General features: G+C 39.8%; 3 protein-coding genes across 6 annotated transcripts; 1 reads left to right on the top strand and 2 right to left on the bottom strand.

The window, feature by feature from the left end:
- Positions 1–43: 43 nt before the first annotated feature.
- On the bottom strand, positions 44–3,306 carry Mpcp1 (Mitochondrial phosphate carrier protein 1). Of its 2 annotated transcripts, XM_076821122.1 has the most exons (6): positions 3,155–3,306; positions 2,922–3,082; positions 1,683–1,843; positions 1,361–1,597; positions 733–1,029; positions 44–643 (listed from the first exon to the last, which is right to left on the bottom strand). In XM_076821122.1, exons 2-6 carry the CDS (start codon positions 3,061–3,063, stop codon positions 416–418), a joined length of 1,065 nt encoding a protein of 354 aa, XP_076677237.1. In that variant the 5' UTR covers positions 3,064–3,082; positions 3,155–3,306; the 3' UTR covers positions 44–415. The 2 variants fall into 2 exon arrangements, with proteins under 2 accessions (XP_076677237.1, XP_076677235.1); XM_076821120.1 differs by having other exon boundaries at positions 2,922–3,195.
- Positions 3,307–3,593: 287 nt separating this feature from the next.
- Positions 3,594–4,614, top strand: Mrps18c (mitochondrial ribosomal protein S18C). 2 transcript variants are annotated; one of them, XM_076821090.1, is made up of 4 exons: positions 3,594–3,853; positions 3,956–4,163; positions 4,233–4,351; positions 4,439–4,614. In XM_076821090.1, the coding sequence occupies exons 1-3, from the start codon at positions 3,716–3,718 to the stop codon at positions 4,322–4,324; spliced, it is 438 nt and encodes a 145-aa protein (XP_076677205.1). In that variant the 5' UTR covers positions 3,594–3,715; the 3' UTR covers positions 4,325–4,351; positions 4,439–4,614. The 2 variants fall into 2 exon arrangements, with proteins under 2 accessions (XP_076677205.1, XP_076677204.1); XM_076821089.1 differs by lacking the exon at positions 4,439–4,614 and having other exon boundaries at positions 4,233–4,437.
- Positions 4,349–5,532, bottom strand: LOC143373653 (uncharacterized). 2 transcript variants are annotated; one of them, XM_076821088.1, is made up of 4 exons: positions 5,510–5,532; positions 5,037–5,283; positions 4,748–4,949; positions 4,349–4,670 (listed from the first exon to the last, which is right to left on the bottom strand). In XM_076821088.1, the coding sequence occupies exons 2-4, from the start codon at positions 5,168–5,170 to the stop codon at positions 4,482–4,484; spliced, it is 525 nt and encodes a 174-aa protein (XP_076677203.1). In that variant the 5' UTR covers positions 5,171–5,283; positions 5,510–5,532; the 3' UTR covers positions 4,349–4,481. The 2 variants fall into 2 exon arrangements, with proteins under 2 accessions (XP_076677203.1, XP_076677202.1); XM_076821087.1 differs by lacking the exon at positions 5,510–5,532 and adding an exon at positions 5,442–5,464.
- Between the last annotated feature and the right edge of the window lie 8,362 nt (positions 5,533–13,894).

Here is a 13,894-nt window from a genome sequence, read left to right as displayed (position 1 = left end):
AAATATTTCGTCAGCTCGGGTGCGCGAGAAAGAACAATGCAGATTAATCGAGCAACCACAGATCGTTTATTTACAGTGATCACTCTATATACAAAGTAACAGTTTCCGGTTACAATAGGTAACTTACTGTCACTATTAAATTTTTGTAAACATGCTACTTCTTTTCTCTTTTTATAATCACAGAACAGTGAAGTACTATGATTCACGTTCGTAGCACATTAATTACGTCTATTTTTCGAGGCAGTGGCACCTGCACTGATATTTGTCTTACAGAATAAATACTCAAATTGTATGGCGGAAAAACATTGTTCGACAATGTACTGTGAGGAAGTAATGTAATTTATCTATGCTCTGTTGCTTTTCTAACTGCACTCGGTTCACAATTCAATTAAAAATATTGTTAGTGCTCGAGAATTTAAGCGAGTCCGTATTTCTTCTTGAGCGACTCTGGCATCTCTGGTGGTGGAGGGCGGGGCATGTGGAGCCATACTTTTACAGCGTCATAAATGAACCACTGTGCTCCTGTTAATGTACCAATCATGACGATTCGAGGAGCAAGACCCTTCCATACGCCGGCAAAGCCAAGCTTCTTCAAAACGGCGCCGGCCGATGCACCCTTCTCTTGATTCAGTTTCGATACAACCTACGTTCACAGAATACGAGAATTTCCTATTAGTAAAACAACCGAGAGCCGGGAGTAGAGGCGCGATGGTATGCAAGAGATGTACTCACAGAATCAGCAGGATGAGATACAATTGCGCAGAACACACCAGCGATGTAACCCGCCGCGAATGTGACCGCCAATTGTTCGCCCTTTGTGCACTCTTCTCGTGGCTTAGGAACTGCATATTTGTACAGGAGCTCCAGCGTGCGCTCAAAGCAAGCGAACTTCATCATTGTGTATGGGATTTGACGAAGCCACAAAGGTACCAGCCCTTTGTAGAACCCGCCAAGACCTTCGTCCGCGTACATCTTGGGGAGTGCTTCTCTCAAAGTATTGGCGTATCCTGGCATGGTTTGGATCCTGACCTGTTTCACATTACAATTTATACAATTTATCGTACATTTAACGGTGTACAGATTAATAGTTGCTCGAAGAAACTTACTATATATAGGATATTGGATATGACTAGGCAAGTATGAGAATCAGTAGGAGCAATGTGGAGGAACGAAAGAACAATTCTGTCTTCTTTTGGGTGTAGGAGAAGTCACAGGAATGCACAGATAGTACGAGAGTAGTGTCTGTTAATATCTTTGAATCACAACAGGGACAGTATCGATCTAACTGTGCTCTTTTTTTCAAAAAGAAAAGCATTAAACTTCTTTCGTATGTGCGAAGAAACATATAACTGATAATTACTTTAGCAGCTTCCATGGGAGCTAGACCAATATCAGCAAAGAATTCTGCAGATGCTGAAGCGGCGAGGTACAAAGCTGTCCTCTGTTCGTACGCGTTCTCCTCTCCGACTAAATCTGAATAATATGCTTTGAAGACTTCGTAAAGACCGAATTTGAACATTCCCTGGATGGAGTAACCACAGCACGTTGGAGCCCATCCTTTTCCCAGACCCCGAGTTCCGTCTTCGGCTACTGTTATCTGAGTAAAAAACAGAACCATGTACAGGATTCATTACGTATACGTAGTGGCAGATTGGCGTAGAAAATGATCGATTGTTGCTCACTTTGAATCCATTGTAGACGGATTTGTACTTTTCAGGATTTACTTGAATTCGACATTTTACTAAATCCAGGGGAGTAACCATGGTGTGGGTGATACCACACGACAACATGCCTCCCAGACCGCATAGCATGAAATACTTGTTTGACCCAAATTCGCAGCTATCTGAATATCAAAGAGAGAACAAATGTATCGACGTACAAAATGTTTCACCATAAAAGCATATTAATTTTCAGAGATCTCAATATGCCAGAAGCGTCGATACTGTGACCCTGAAGAACGAATCCTCCATGAAATTTTAATTCATCGATATAAAAGCAATGTCATTGACCTATTCGAAACAATCATTTGCGAATGGGGACGTGACCATTGGTCAGCTGTTCTGGTCGCGTGCAACGTGCGGAATTTGAATCTGGCAAGACTTCAAAGTTGACGGTAACGATCGCCCTACCTTGCCCTGATCCAATAATAAACCTTTCAAGTACAGCCGAGGATATCTTTAATCGGTTTCTCGGCCGCGGTCACCGTTCCAATGTTACGACTTATTTTTAATTGAATGTCAACCAAGGCTACGAGTATGAAATCCGCACGCGCATTTTCGACAAAATGGCTGCTCCTTATGCAACCCCTTATTATTCCCGGAGACCGATCGAACTTGACAGAGTTTTCTGCCGGATTACCTCGTGACCAACATTTCTCAGCGAATTACATCTAATTCGTCGAGAAATTAGTTAGGTCTCAAAACGATGCGCTTTCGAGCGAAGAAAAATGACCAAACAGGAAAAGAAAGAGTATATAGAAACGTGTATAACTGTACGAATACACTATACACGCCATGCGGCGAAATCTATACATATTCGTTACATAATTTATCACGTAAAAAGCTACGAGCTATTACATGTTACAGTAAAACAAACATCGGTTAAATTATGCAAATGCGATTGATTCGCGAGTTCGTTAATACCTCGGAACGTTTAAACTTTAAGCATTATGATAAGTTTCGCGTATCTATCGATAATATTTCAGATTATGTAACAATGGTGAGGCAAACCCGAGGCTGAGCCTTTGTTAGAGTACAATTAGCTTCTCCGAGAAATTGTTAAATTTGCCTCTGATAAGCTGGTACGAACGCAATGAATCGTTCTCTTGACACGCGCAGTCAAGGTGAAACAGGCAAAGAAATCAATTTCTGTTAGTCAAATGTTTCGGTTCTTTGTGAAAATGATTAGAAACGACTACTGACCGCCCGATGCCGTATTGGCAGCGGCAATATGATGATTTCGAACAAGTGACTGCGGGAGGTCGTTCTGCCCCTGACATTTGGCTGTCACGAAGGGTGTTCCGAATGGACTCATTTTGACCGCGTCCAGAAGTGAGGGCCACATCTTGTCTCTATCACTTCACCTGTACACACCACAAGCCGATGAGAATTTCTATGTAATAATTATATTAGCTTCAAACTACTAGCTACGAAACCTTGCAACTCACGACTCTCGCCTCCGCGTTGTGGAAAAAGAGTGGCAGAGACTGGCAGAGAGCTCGGTTACGGAATCCGCTTAGTGACATCGCCCATTGATCATCGATTCGTAGACCGACTACTTGATAAAGTAGAATATACTTGATGCTTCTACTACCAGAGGGCTACGAACGATAATCGATTCTCGCAGATGTACAGTAGCGCCAAGTTTAAAAATTAGAATTCCTTATTCAAATGTTCTTACGTTTAAGATCAGAAGGTGAAAATTCTACTTTATTTTCTTCTTTTCCCTCTTTCAACTTTTATTTCAGTTGCTATTGTAACTGTGGATAGTTAGTTGCTATCGCATCATGGCTGTTCTGAAGAGTTTTGAATCTCGAGAGTAATCGATTTCGAATTCTCGCTTAAATTTCTTCGGGCTGATTCATAGCGACGCGCTTTAAGGTTTCCACGAGGGACACACGGATGTATGGATTTTCAGCATCATTATTTAGAATGTTTTCTATGACTTTGTTGTAGTCAAAATATAATTTTCATACACGCGTTTCTAACGGTGCAAAATGATTTCCGCGTTCGTCATCGCGCAAAGTTTTAGAAATATCACGTGCAGAGTTCCAAAGCTTTTGTACCGTAATAAGTCCGTCGAGGCGTGTGCTCCTCAGGAGCAGACGACGGACGTGCCATCAGATACAGATTTGGTAACGTTCAATCTCATAAAGAACAGCGTTATTCAATGCTTTGGAATTAATTATTACAATTTTATGAATTAAATGAACAGAAAGCGCATAATTCTTTTGCAGCCAACAGTTTCCGAAAACCCGTACCATAAAGAGCGGAGATTATGTATCCTGTGTAAATTAAAAATCGATCCGGATTATAAAAACGTACGTTTATTGTCGCAGTTTCAAAGTACTTACACAGGCAAAATTTACGGCAAGCACATAACAGGATTATGCGACCATAAGCAAAAGAGGGTGGAGCAAGAGATAGTGAAAGCACAAAACGCTGGTCTGTAAGAGTTTCTGCAACTTTCGATATTACGCTGTGCACAGTGTTATTTATGTTTGTATGTTTCAGGTTTAATGGGTTATATGACAAAAGACCCCAAGTTTGTCAGAGATCCAAAGCTGTTCGATCCAAACTTCCCGTTTAAGCCGCATCCGTATTAAATATAAAACATAAGACACTAAAACTTTGTAAATTTCATTCTTTTCATATTTTATCAGACATTTTATTGGAAAAATATGTAAATATACGCTAAATAAATTAAAGTTACATTGTAGATAGTACAGGAAATTGATTTTCTCAGCATGTTAAAGGCAGGTCTCAGTAGAACGTTTCATCGTCGATGGAGAAACGAACTATGGCAGGATCTATACTCAACGAGGATAAAATTTCTCTTATGCCGATGGACTGTCCACTTCTTTCTTGTAATAAATTTTGATAATCTCTGAGGCCAGTTTGACAAATGTCTGTATGCTTTCTTATTTCAGTTTCTAAATCTTCACCTGGATTCTTGAAATTTATAAATATTTCACTTAAGTATCGAGTAGTCAACGTAGTTTAAACATAGTTTCTAATGATTTGCTTACCTTTTTCTTATACAGCTGTATGGTTTTCAAATTATTAATAGACTTCTGTTTTTCCTCTATTCTTTTCTGTATCAATTTCAAATCAGCTCGACACAATTCTTTATCTTGTTTGACCTGTGCTTGGTCTTCACAGTTTTCATCACTTAAACGTAACTTTTTGATAGGTGTCGTAAAGAGTGTTTTTTTTGCTACAGAAACTTTCCTATTGTGTAACAGAATAACAGACAAATGAAAGCAATATGTGTCATTGTTCCGAAGGCTTTTAAACGTCACACTGCCTTCTACTTACAATGGTGTTTCACGGATCTTGGACTCCGGGGTATTCGCAACATTTTCTGTATTTGTATTTTGAGGAGTAGTACTAAACGGGGAGCGAAATTGCTTATTCACCCCCCTACTATTCCTGAGTGGTTTGGCACTCATGTTTCTGAGAATAAAGTAGAGATAATATGCATTCCCTTAGTACTTAAATCAAAGTTCATCCCCTTGCACTCCGTGACAATGGTGTACTTTCATCCGGATATTGGTCCTTTGGTCTACATTAAACAGAAGTATAGGAAATGAAGACTATATTGGCGCAACACCTAGGGTTAGTCTCAGGGTTAAGAGGGTGTATTGTTCTTGCAATATATAAGCAGAGGAAATAAATGTCTATTATTGTTCAAGATCATTATGTAACAAACAGAGTGTCTACCTGTGGCCAAGAGTCTCAGAATGCGGAAATGTTAATAAATAATTAATTCTATTTGGCCTTCCACATACTCAACGGATAGAAAGGTGTCATGAAAAATAATCAATTCCTTTAAAACCCATTTGTAAAGGTTTCGATTATAATTACAGTCTTGTGTTAACGTTCAGCAATTACTGGTATAAATATTATTTATGAATCACTAATCAAATAAAAATGCTCTAAAAACTAAAAAATAATTATTTTCTTGTACAATTTCGATGGTGTTTTTCACTTTAAATAAAATCAAAACTGCACTAAAATGCACTAAAAACTACCGCATTTTTAATAAAACCGTTTAACATATAATTTTTTTTATATATTTTTTATTTTCTAGTTTTTAGTGTTTGTGGATTTACATTTCACAGCTGGGACTTCTTTACAAATGTCTCAGTTTAACAGTTTGCTTTATTTGCTTAAACGCTAAAATGATACTAGTGGAGGTGGCACGCTGAAGCTGAGCGAGAGAGAAAGGAATAGTGCGCGACAAGGAGGGCGATAGGTGGCGTGCGCGAGAGAGAAAGGAATAGTGTGCGACAAGGAGGGAGATAGAAATATTACGCAGTCACTGGAAATTCACTAATTTCTCATTTCCTGCGAATATTTTATGAACTTTTAGAGTCGCCTCTCAAAGAATAGACCCTTGGCTACTTTCCTATGTGATCGTTGCGCAGATTTTGATTACAATTAATTAGTTATTAACGGTTCTTTGAGACGATGACGAGAACAATGGCGCCGTCCTATGTAGGCACTCAAGCTTCGTCGATTGTTGGTGCATTTTCTAGATGTAATTTATCAACTTTTGCAGTTTCATCTTACAGTATGGACCCTTGGCTACTTTCCTACGTGATAGTTGTAATGATTCCGATTACAATTAAGCAGCTATGAAGAGTTTTTGGACAGAGTTACCAGTCTCTCGCCGCGGTCTTATGTAGGCACTCAAGCTTCGTCGATTGTTGATGCATTTTCTAGATGTAATTTATCAACTTTTGCAGTTTCATCTTACAGTATGGACCCTTGGCTACATTCCTACGTGATAGTTGTAATGATTCCGATTACAATTAAGCAGCTATGAAGAGTTTTTGGACAGAGATACAAGTCTGTCGCCGCGGTTAGTGAATGCATACTTTGTTTAAGGATTTTCGATCTTTTCAAAATGATTTATACATTTGTACAGCTGGATTTGAGACTATAGTGTTGTGACAACGTTCAGTAATCACTCGTATGCGTTTTATTTACGAATCGATACATAGTTACTAATAAAAAAGCCTTTTATATAGGTTAGATTACCCACCGCGATCCCTACATTATCCACAAGAAGTTCCCGAGTGTGCTGTTTGGACCAGGAAATTCGCCGAGTTAATAGGAATACATGATACTAAAAGAGGTGGCACGGCCTGAGCTGAGCGAGAGAGAAAGGAATAGTGCGCGACAAGGAGGGCGACAGGTGGCGTGCGCGAGAGAGAAAGGAATAGTGTGCGACAAGGAGGGAGATAGAAATATTACGCAGTCACTGGAAATTCACTAATTTCTCATTTCCTGCGAATATTTTATGAACTTTTAGAGTCGCCTCTCAAAGAATAGACCCTTGGCTACTTTCCTATGTGATCGTTGCGCAGATTTTGATTACAATTAATTAGTTATTAACGGTTCTTTGAGACGATGACGAGAACAATGGCGCCGTCCTATGTAGGCACTCAAGCTTCGTCGATTGTTAGTGCATTTTCTAGATGTAATTTATCAACTTTTGCAGTTTCATCTTACAGTATGGACCCTTGGCTACTTTCCTATGTGATCGTTGCGCAGATTTTGATTACAATTAATTAGTTATTAACGGTTCTTTGAGACGATGACGAGAACAATGGCGCCGTCCTATGTAGGCACTCAAGCTTCGTCGATTGTTGATGCATTTTCTAGATGTAATTTATCAACTTTTGCAGTTTCATCTTACAGTATGGACCCTTGGCTACTTTCCTATGTGATCGTTGCGCAGATTTTGATTACAATTAATTAGTTATTAACGGTTCTTTGAGACGATGACGAGAACAATGGCGCCGTCCTATGTAGGCACTCAAGCTTCGTCGATTGTTAGTCCATTTTCTAGATGTAATTTATCAACTTTTGCAGTTTCATCTTACAGTATGGACCCTTGGCTACTTTCCTACGTGATAGTTGTAATGATTCAGATTACAATTAAGCAGCTATGAAGAGTTTTTGGACAGAGTTACCAGTCTCTCGCCGCGGTCTTATGTAGGCACTCAAGCTTCGTCGATTGTTGATGCATTTTCTAGATGTAATTTATCAACTTTTGCAGTTTCATCTTACAGTATGGACCCTTGGCTACATTCCTACGTGATAGTTGTAATGATTCCGATTACAATTAAGCAGCTATGAAGAGTTTTTGGACAGAGATACAAGTCTGTCGCCGCGGTTAGTGAATGCATACTTTGTTTAAGGATTTTCGATCTTTTCAAAATGATTTATACATTTGTACAGCTGGATTTGAGACTATAGTGTTGTGACAACGTTCAGTAATCACTCGTATGCGTTTTATTTACGAATCGATACATAGTTACTAATAAAAAAGCCTTTTATATAGGTTAGATTACCCACCGCGATCCCTACATTATCCACAAGAAGTTCCCGAGTGTGCTGTTTGGACCAGGAAATTCGCCGAGTTAATAGGAATACATGATACTAAAAGAGGTGGCACGGCCTGAGCTGAGCGAGAGAGAAAGGAATAGTGCGCGACAAGGAGGGCGACAGGTGGCGTGCGCGAGAGAGAAAGGAATAGTGTGCGACAAGGAGGGAGATAGAAATATTACGCAGTCACTGGAAATTCACTAATTTCTCATTTCCTGCGAATATTTTATGAACTTTTAGAGTCGCCTCTCAAAGAATAGACCCTTGGCTACTTTCCTATGTGATCGTTGCGCAGATTTTGATTACAATTAATTAGTTATTAACGGTTCTTTGAGACGATGACGAGAACAATGGCGCCGTCCTATGTAGGCACTCAAGCTTCGTCGATTGTTGGTGCATTTTCTAGATGTAATTTATCAACTTTTGCAGTTTCATCTTACAGTATGGACCCTTGGCTACTTTCCTATGTGATCGTTGCGCAGATTTTGATTACAATTAATTAGTTATTAACGGTTCTTTGAGACGATGACGAGAACAATGGCGCCGTCCTATGTAGGCACTCAAGCTTCGTCGATTGTTAGTGCATTTTCTAGATGTAATTTATCAACTTTTGCAGTTTCATCTTACAGTATGGACCCTTGGCTACTTTCCTATGTGATCGTTGCGCAGATTTTGATTACAATTAATTAGTTATTAACGGTTCTTTGAGACGATGACGAGAACAATGGCGCCGTCCTATGTAGGCACTCAAGCTTCGTCGATTGTTGGTGCATTTTCTAGATGTAATTTATCAACTTTTGCAGTTTCATCTTACAGTATGGACCCTTGGCTACTTTCCTACGTGATAGTTGTAATGATTCCGATTACAATTAAGCAGCTATGAAGAGTTTTTGGACAGAGTTACCAGTCTCTCGCCGCGGTCTTATGTAGGCACTCAAGCTTCGTCGATTGTTGATGCATTTTCTAGATGTAATTTATCAACTTTTGCAGTTTCATCTTACAGTATGGACCCTTGGCTACTTTCCTACGTGATAGTTGTAATGATTCCGATTACAATTAAGCAGCTATGAAGAGTTTTTGGACAGAGATACAAGTCTGTCGCCGCGGTTAGTGAATGCATACTTTGTTTAAGGATTTTCGATCTTTTCAAAATGATTTATACATTTGTACAGCTGGATTTGAGACTATAGTGTTGTGACAACGTTCAGTAATCACTCGTATGCGTCTTATTTACGAATCGATACATAGTTACTAATAAAAAAGCCTTTTATATAGGTTAGATTACCCACCGCGATCCCTACATTATCCACAAGAAGTTCCCGAGTGTGCTGTTTGGACCAGGAAATTCGCCGAGTTAATAGGAATACATGATACTAAAAGAGGTGGCACGGCCTGAGCTGAGCGAGAGAGAAAGGAATAGTGCGCGACAAGGAGGGCGACAGGTGGCGTGCGCGAGAGAGAAAGGAATAGTGTGCGACAAGGAGGGAGATAGAAATATTACGCAGTCACTGGAAATTCACTAATTTCTCATTTCCTGCGAATATTTTATGAACTTTTAGAGTCGCCTCTCAAAGAATAGACCCTTGGCTACTTTCCTATGTGATCGTTGCGCAGATTTTGATTACAATTAATTAGTTATTAACGGTTCTTTGAGACGATGACGAGAACAATGGCGCCGTCCTATGTAGGCACTCAAGCTTCGTCGATTGTTGGTGCATTTTCTAGATGTAATTTATCAACTTTTGCAGTTTCATCTTACAGTATGGACCCTTGGCTACTTTCCTACGTGATAGTTGTAATGATTCCGATTACAATTAAGCAGCTATGAAGAGTTTTTGGACAGAGATACAAGTCTGTCGCCGCGGTTAGTGAATGCATACTTTGTTTAAGGATTTTCGATCTTTTCAAAATGATTTATACATTTGTACAGCTGGATTTGAGACTATAGTGTTGTGACAACGTTCAGTAATCACTCGTATGCGTCTTATTTACGAATCGATACATAGTTACTAATAAAAAAGCCTTTTATATAGGTTAGATTACCCACCGCGATCCCTACATTATCCACAAGAAGTTCCCGAGTGTGCTGTTTGGACCAGGAAATTCGCCGAGTTAATAGGAATACATGATACTAAAAGAGGTGGCACGGCCTGAGCTGAGCGAGAGAGAAAGGAATAGTGCGCGACAAGGAGGGCGACAGGTGGCGTGCGCGAGAGAGAAAGGAATAGTGTGCGACAAGGAGGGAGATAGAAATATTACGCAGTCACTGGAAATTCACTAATTTCTCATTTCCTGCGAATATTTTATGAACTTTTAGAGTCGCCTCTCAAAGAATAGACCCTTGGCTACTTTCCTATGTGATCGTTGCGCAGATTTTGATTACAATTAATTAGTTATTAACGGTTCTTTGAGACGATGACGAGAACAATGGCGCCGTCCTATGTAGGCACTCAAGCTTCGTCGATTGTTGGTGCATTTTCTAGATGTAATTTATCAACTTTTGCAGTTTCATCTTACAGTATGGACCCTTGGCTACTTTCCTACGTGATAGTTGTAATGATTCCGATTACAATTAAGCAGCTATGAAGAGTTTTTGGACAGAGATACAAGTCTGTCGCCGCGGTTAGTGAATGCATACTTTGTTTAAGGATTTTCGATCTTTTCAAAATGATTTATACATTTGTACAGCTGGATTTGAGACTATAGTGTTGTGACAACGTTCAGTAATCACTCGTATGCGTCTTATTTACGAATCGATACATAGTTACTAATAAAAAAGCCTTTTATATAGGTTAGATTACCCACCGCGATCCCTACATTATCCACAAGAAGTTCCCGAGTGTGCTGTTTGGACCAGGAAATTCGCCGAGTTAATAGGAATACATGATACTAAAAGAGGTGGCACGGCCTGAGCTGAGCGAGAGAGAAAGGAATAGTGCGCGACAAGGAGGGCGACAGGTGGCGTGCGCGAGAGAGAAAGGAATAGTGTGCGACAAGGAGGGAGATAGAAATATTACGCAGTCACTGGAAATTCACTAATTTCTCATTTCCTGCGAATATTTTATGAACTTTTAGAGTCGCCTCTCAAAGAATAGACCCTTGGCTACTTTCCTATGTGATCGTTGCGCAGATTTTGATTACAATTAATTAGTTATTAACGGTTCTTTGAGACGATGACGAGAACAATGGCGCCGTCCTATGTAGGCACTCAAGCTTCGTCGATTGTTGGTGCATTTTCTAGATGTAATTTATCAACTTTTGCAGTTTCATCTTACAGTATGGACCCTTGGCTACTTTCCTATGTGATCGTTGCGCAGATTTTGATTACAATTAATTAGTTATTAACGGTTCTTTGAGACGATGACGAGAACAATGGCGCCGTCCTATGTAGGCACTCAAGCTTCGTCGATTGTTAGTGCATTTTCTAGATGTAATTTATCAACTTTTGCAGTTTCATCTTACAGTATGGACCCTTGGCTACTTTCCTATGTGATCGTTGCGCAGATTTTGATTACAATTAATTAGTTATTAACGGTTCTTTGAGACGATGACGAGAACAATGGCGCCGTCCTATGTAGGCACTCAAGCTTCGTCGATTGTTGGTGCATTTTCTAGATGTAATTTATCAACTTTTGCAGTTTCATCTTACAGTATGGACCCTTGGCTACTTTCCTACGTGATAGTTGTAATGATTCCGATTACAATTAAGCAGCTATGAAGAGTTTTTGGACAGAGTTACCAGTCTCTCGCCGCGGTCTTATGTAGGCACTCAAGCTTCGTCGATTGTTGATGCATTTTCTAGATGTAATTTATCAACTTTTGCAGTTTCATCTTACAGTATGGACCCTTGGCTACTTTCCTACGTGATAGTTGTAATGATTCCGATTACAATTAAGCAGCTATGAAGAGTTTTTGGACAGAGATACAAGTCTGTCGCCGCGGTTAGTGAATGCATACTTTGTTTAAGGATTTTCGATCTTTTCAAAATGATTTATACATTTGTACAGCTGGATTTGAGACTATAGTGTTGTGACAACGTTCAGTAATCACTCGTATGCGTCTTATTTACGAATCGATACATAGTTACTAATAAAAAAGCCTTTTATATAGGTTAGATTACCCACCGCGATCCCTACATTATCCACAAGAAGTTCCCGAGTGTGCTGTTTGGACCAGGAAATTCGCCGAGTTAATAGGAATACATGATACTAAAAGAGGTGGCACGGCCTGAGCTGAGCGAGAGAGAAAGGAATAGTGCGCGACAAGGAGGGCGACAGGTGGCGTGCGCGAGAGAGAAAGGAATAGTGTGCGACAAGGAGGGAGATAGAAATATTACGCAGTCACTGGAAATTCACTAATTTCTCATTTCCTGCGAATATTTTATGAACTTTTAGAGTCGCCTCTCAAAGAATAGACCCTTGGCTACTTTCCTATGTGATCGTTGCGCAGATTTTGATTACAATTAATTAGTTATTAACGGTTCTTTGAGACGATGACGAGAACAATGGCGCCGTCCTATGTAGGCACTCAAGCTTCGTCGATTGTTGGTGCATTTTCTAGATGTAATTTATCAACTTTTGCAGTTTCATCTTACAGTATGGACCCTTGGCTACTTTCCTACGTGATAGTTGTAATGATTCCGATTACAATTAAGCAGCTATGAAGAGTTTTTGGACAGAGATACAAGTCTGTCGCCGCGGTTAGTGAATGCATACTTTGTTTAAGGATTTTCGATCTTTTCAAAATGATTTATACATTTGTACAGCTGGATTTGAGACTATAGTGTTGTGACAACGTTCAGTAATCACTCGTATGCGTCTTATTTACGAATCGATACATAGTTACTAATAAAAAAGCCTTTTATATAGGTTAGATTACCCACCGCGATCCCTACATTATCCACAAGAAGTTCCCGAGTGTGCTGTTTGGACCAGGAAATTCGCCGAGTTAATAGGAATACATGATACTAAAAGAGGTGGCACGGCCTGAGCTGAGCGAGAGAGAAAGGAATAGTGCGCGACAAGGAGGGCGACAGGTGGCGTGCGCGAGAGAGAAAGGAATAGTGTGCGACAAGGAGGGAGATAGAAATATTACGCAGTCACTGGAAATTCACTAATTTCTCATTTCCTGCGAATATTTTATGAACTTTTAGAGTCGCCTCTCAAAGAATAGACCCTTGGCTACTTTCCTATGTGATCGTTGCGCAGATTTTGATTACAATTAATTAGTTATTAACGGTTCTTTGAGACGATGACGAGAACAATGGCGCCGTCCTATGTAGGCACTCAAGCTTCGTCGATTGTTGGTGCATTTTCTAGATGTAATTTATCAACTTTTGCAGTTTCATCTTACAGTATGGACCCTTGGCTACTTTCCTATGTGATCGTTGCGCAGATTTTGATTACAATTAATTAGTTATTAACGGTTCTTTGAGACGATGACGAGAACAATGGCGCCGTCCTATGTAGGCACTCAAGCTTCGTCGATTGTTAGTGCATTTTCTAGATGTAATTTATCAACTTTTGCAGTTTCATCTTACAGTATGGACCCTTGGCTACTTTCCTATGTGATCGTTGCGCAGATTTTGATTACAATTAATTAGTTATTAACGGTTCTTTGAGACGATGACGAGAACAATGGCGCCGTCCTATGTAGGCACTCAAGCTTCGTCGATTGTTGGTGCATTTTCTAGACGTAATTTATCAACTTTTGCAGTTTCATCTTACAGTATGGACCCTTGGCTACTTTCCTATGTGATAATTGTAATGATTCCGATT

The sequence above is a fragment of the Andrena cerasifolii genome, chromosome 10 (assembly GCF_050908995.1).
Source record: "Andrena cerasifolii isolate SP2316 chromosome 10, iyAndCera1_principal, whole genome shotgun sequence".
Classification (NCBI taxonomy): Eukaryota; Metazoa; Arthropoda; class Insecta; order Hymenoptera; family Andrenidae; genus Andrena; species Andrena cerasifolii.
Note: the sequence above shows the minus strand (reverse complement) of the source record. Positions and strands in the feature narration are given on the sequence as shown.

Excerpts from the sequence above, each read along its gene's own strand:
- LOC143373653 (XM_076821088.1), bottom strand. The coding sequence starts at position 5,170 with ATGAGTGCCAAACCACTCAGGAATAGTAGGGGGGTGAATAAGCAATTT. Across the intron at positions 4,950-5,036 it reads AAGATCCGTGAAACACCATT|GAAAGTTTCTGTAGCAAAAA; the intron begins GTAAGTAGAAGG and ends GTTACACAATAG. Across the intron at positions 4,671-4,747 it reads TACAGCTGTATAAGAAAAAG|AATCCAGGTGAAGATTTAGA; the intron begins GTAAGCAAATCA and ends ATAAATTTCAAG.
- Mrps18c (XM_076821090.1), top strand. The coding sequence starts at position 3,716 with ATGATTTCCGCGTTCGTCATCGCGCAAAGTTTTAGAAATATCACGTGC. Across the intron at positions 3,854-3,955 it reads TGCCATCAGATACAGATTTG|CCAACAGTTTCCGAAAACCC; the intron begins GTAACGTTCAAT and ends ATTCTTTTGCAG. Across the intron at positions 4,164-4,232 it reads AGTGAAAGCACAAAACGCTG|GTTTAATGGGTTATATGACA; the intron begins GTCTGTAAGAGT and ends TGTATGTTTCAG.
- Mpcp1 (XM_076821122.1), bottom strand. The coding sequence starts at position 3,063 with ATGTGGCCCTCACTTCTGGACGCGGTCAAAATGAGTCCATTCGGAACA. Across the intron at positions 1,598-1,682 it reads CCGTCTACAATGGATTCAAA|ATAACAGTAGCCGAAGACGG; the intron begins GTGAGCAACAAT and ends TTTTTTACTCAG. Across the intron at positions 1,030-1,360 it reads CTCCCATGGAAGCTGCTAAA|GTCAGGATCCAAACCATGCC; the intron begins GTAATTATCAGT and ends AATGTGAAACAG.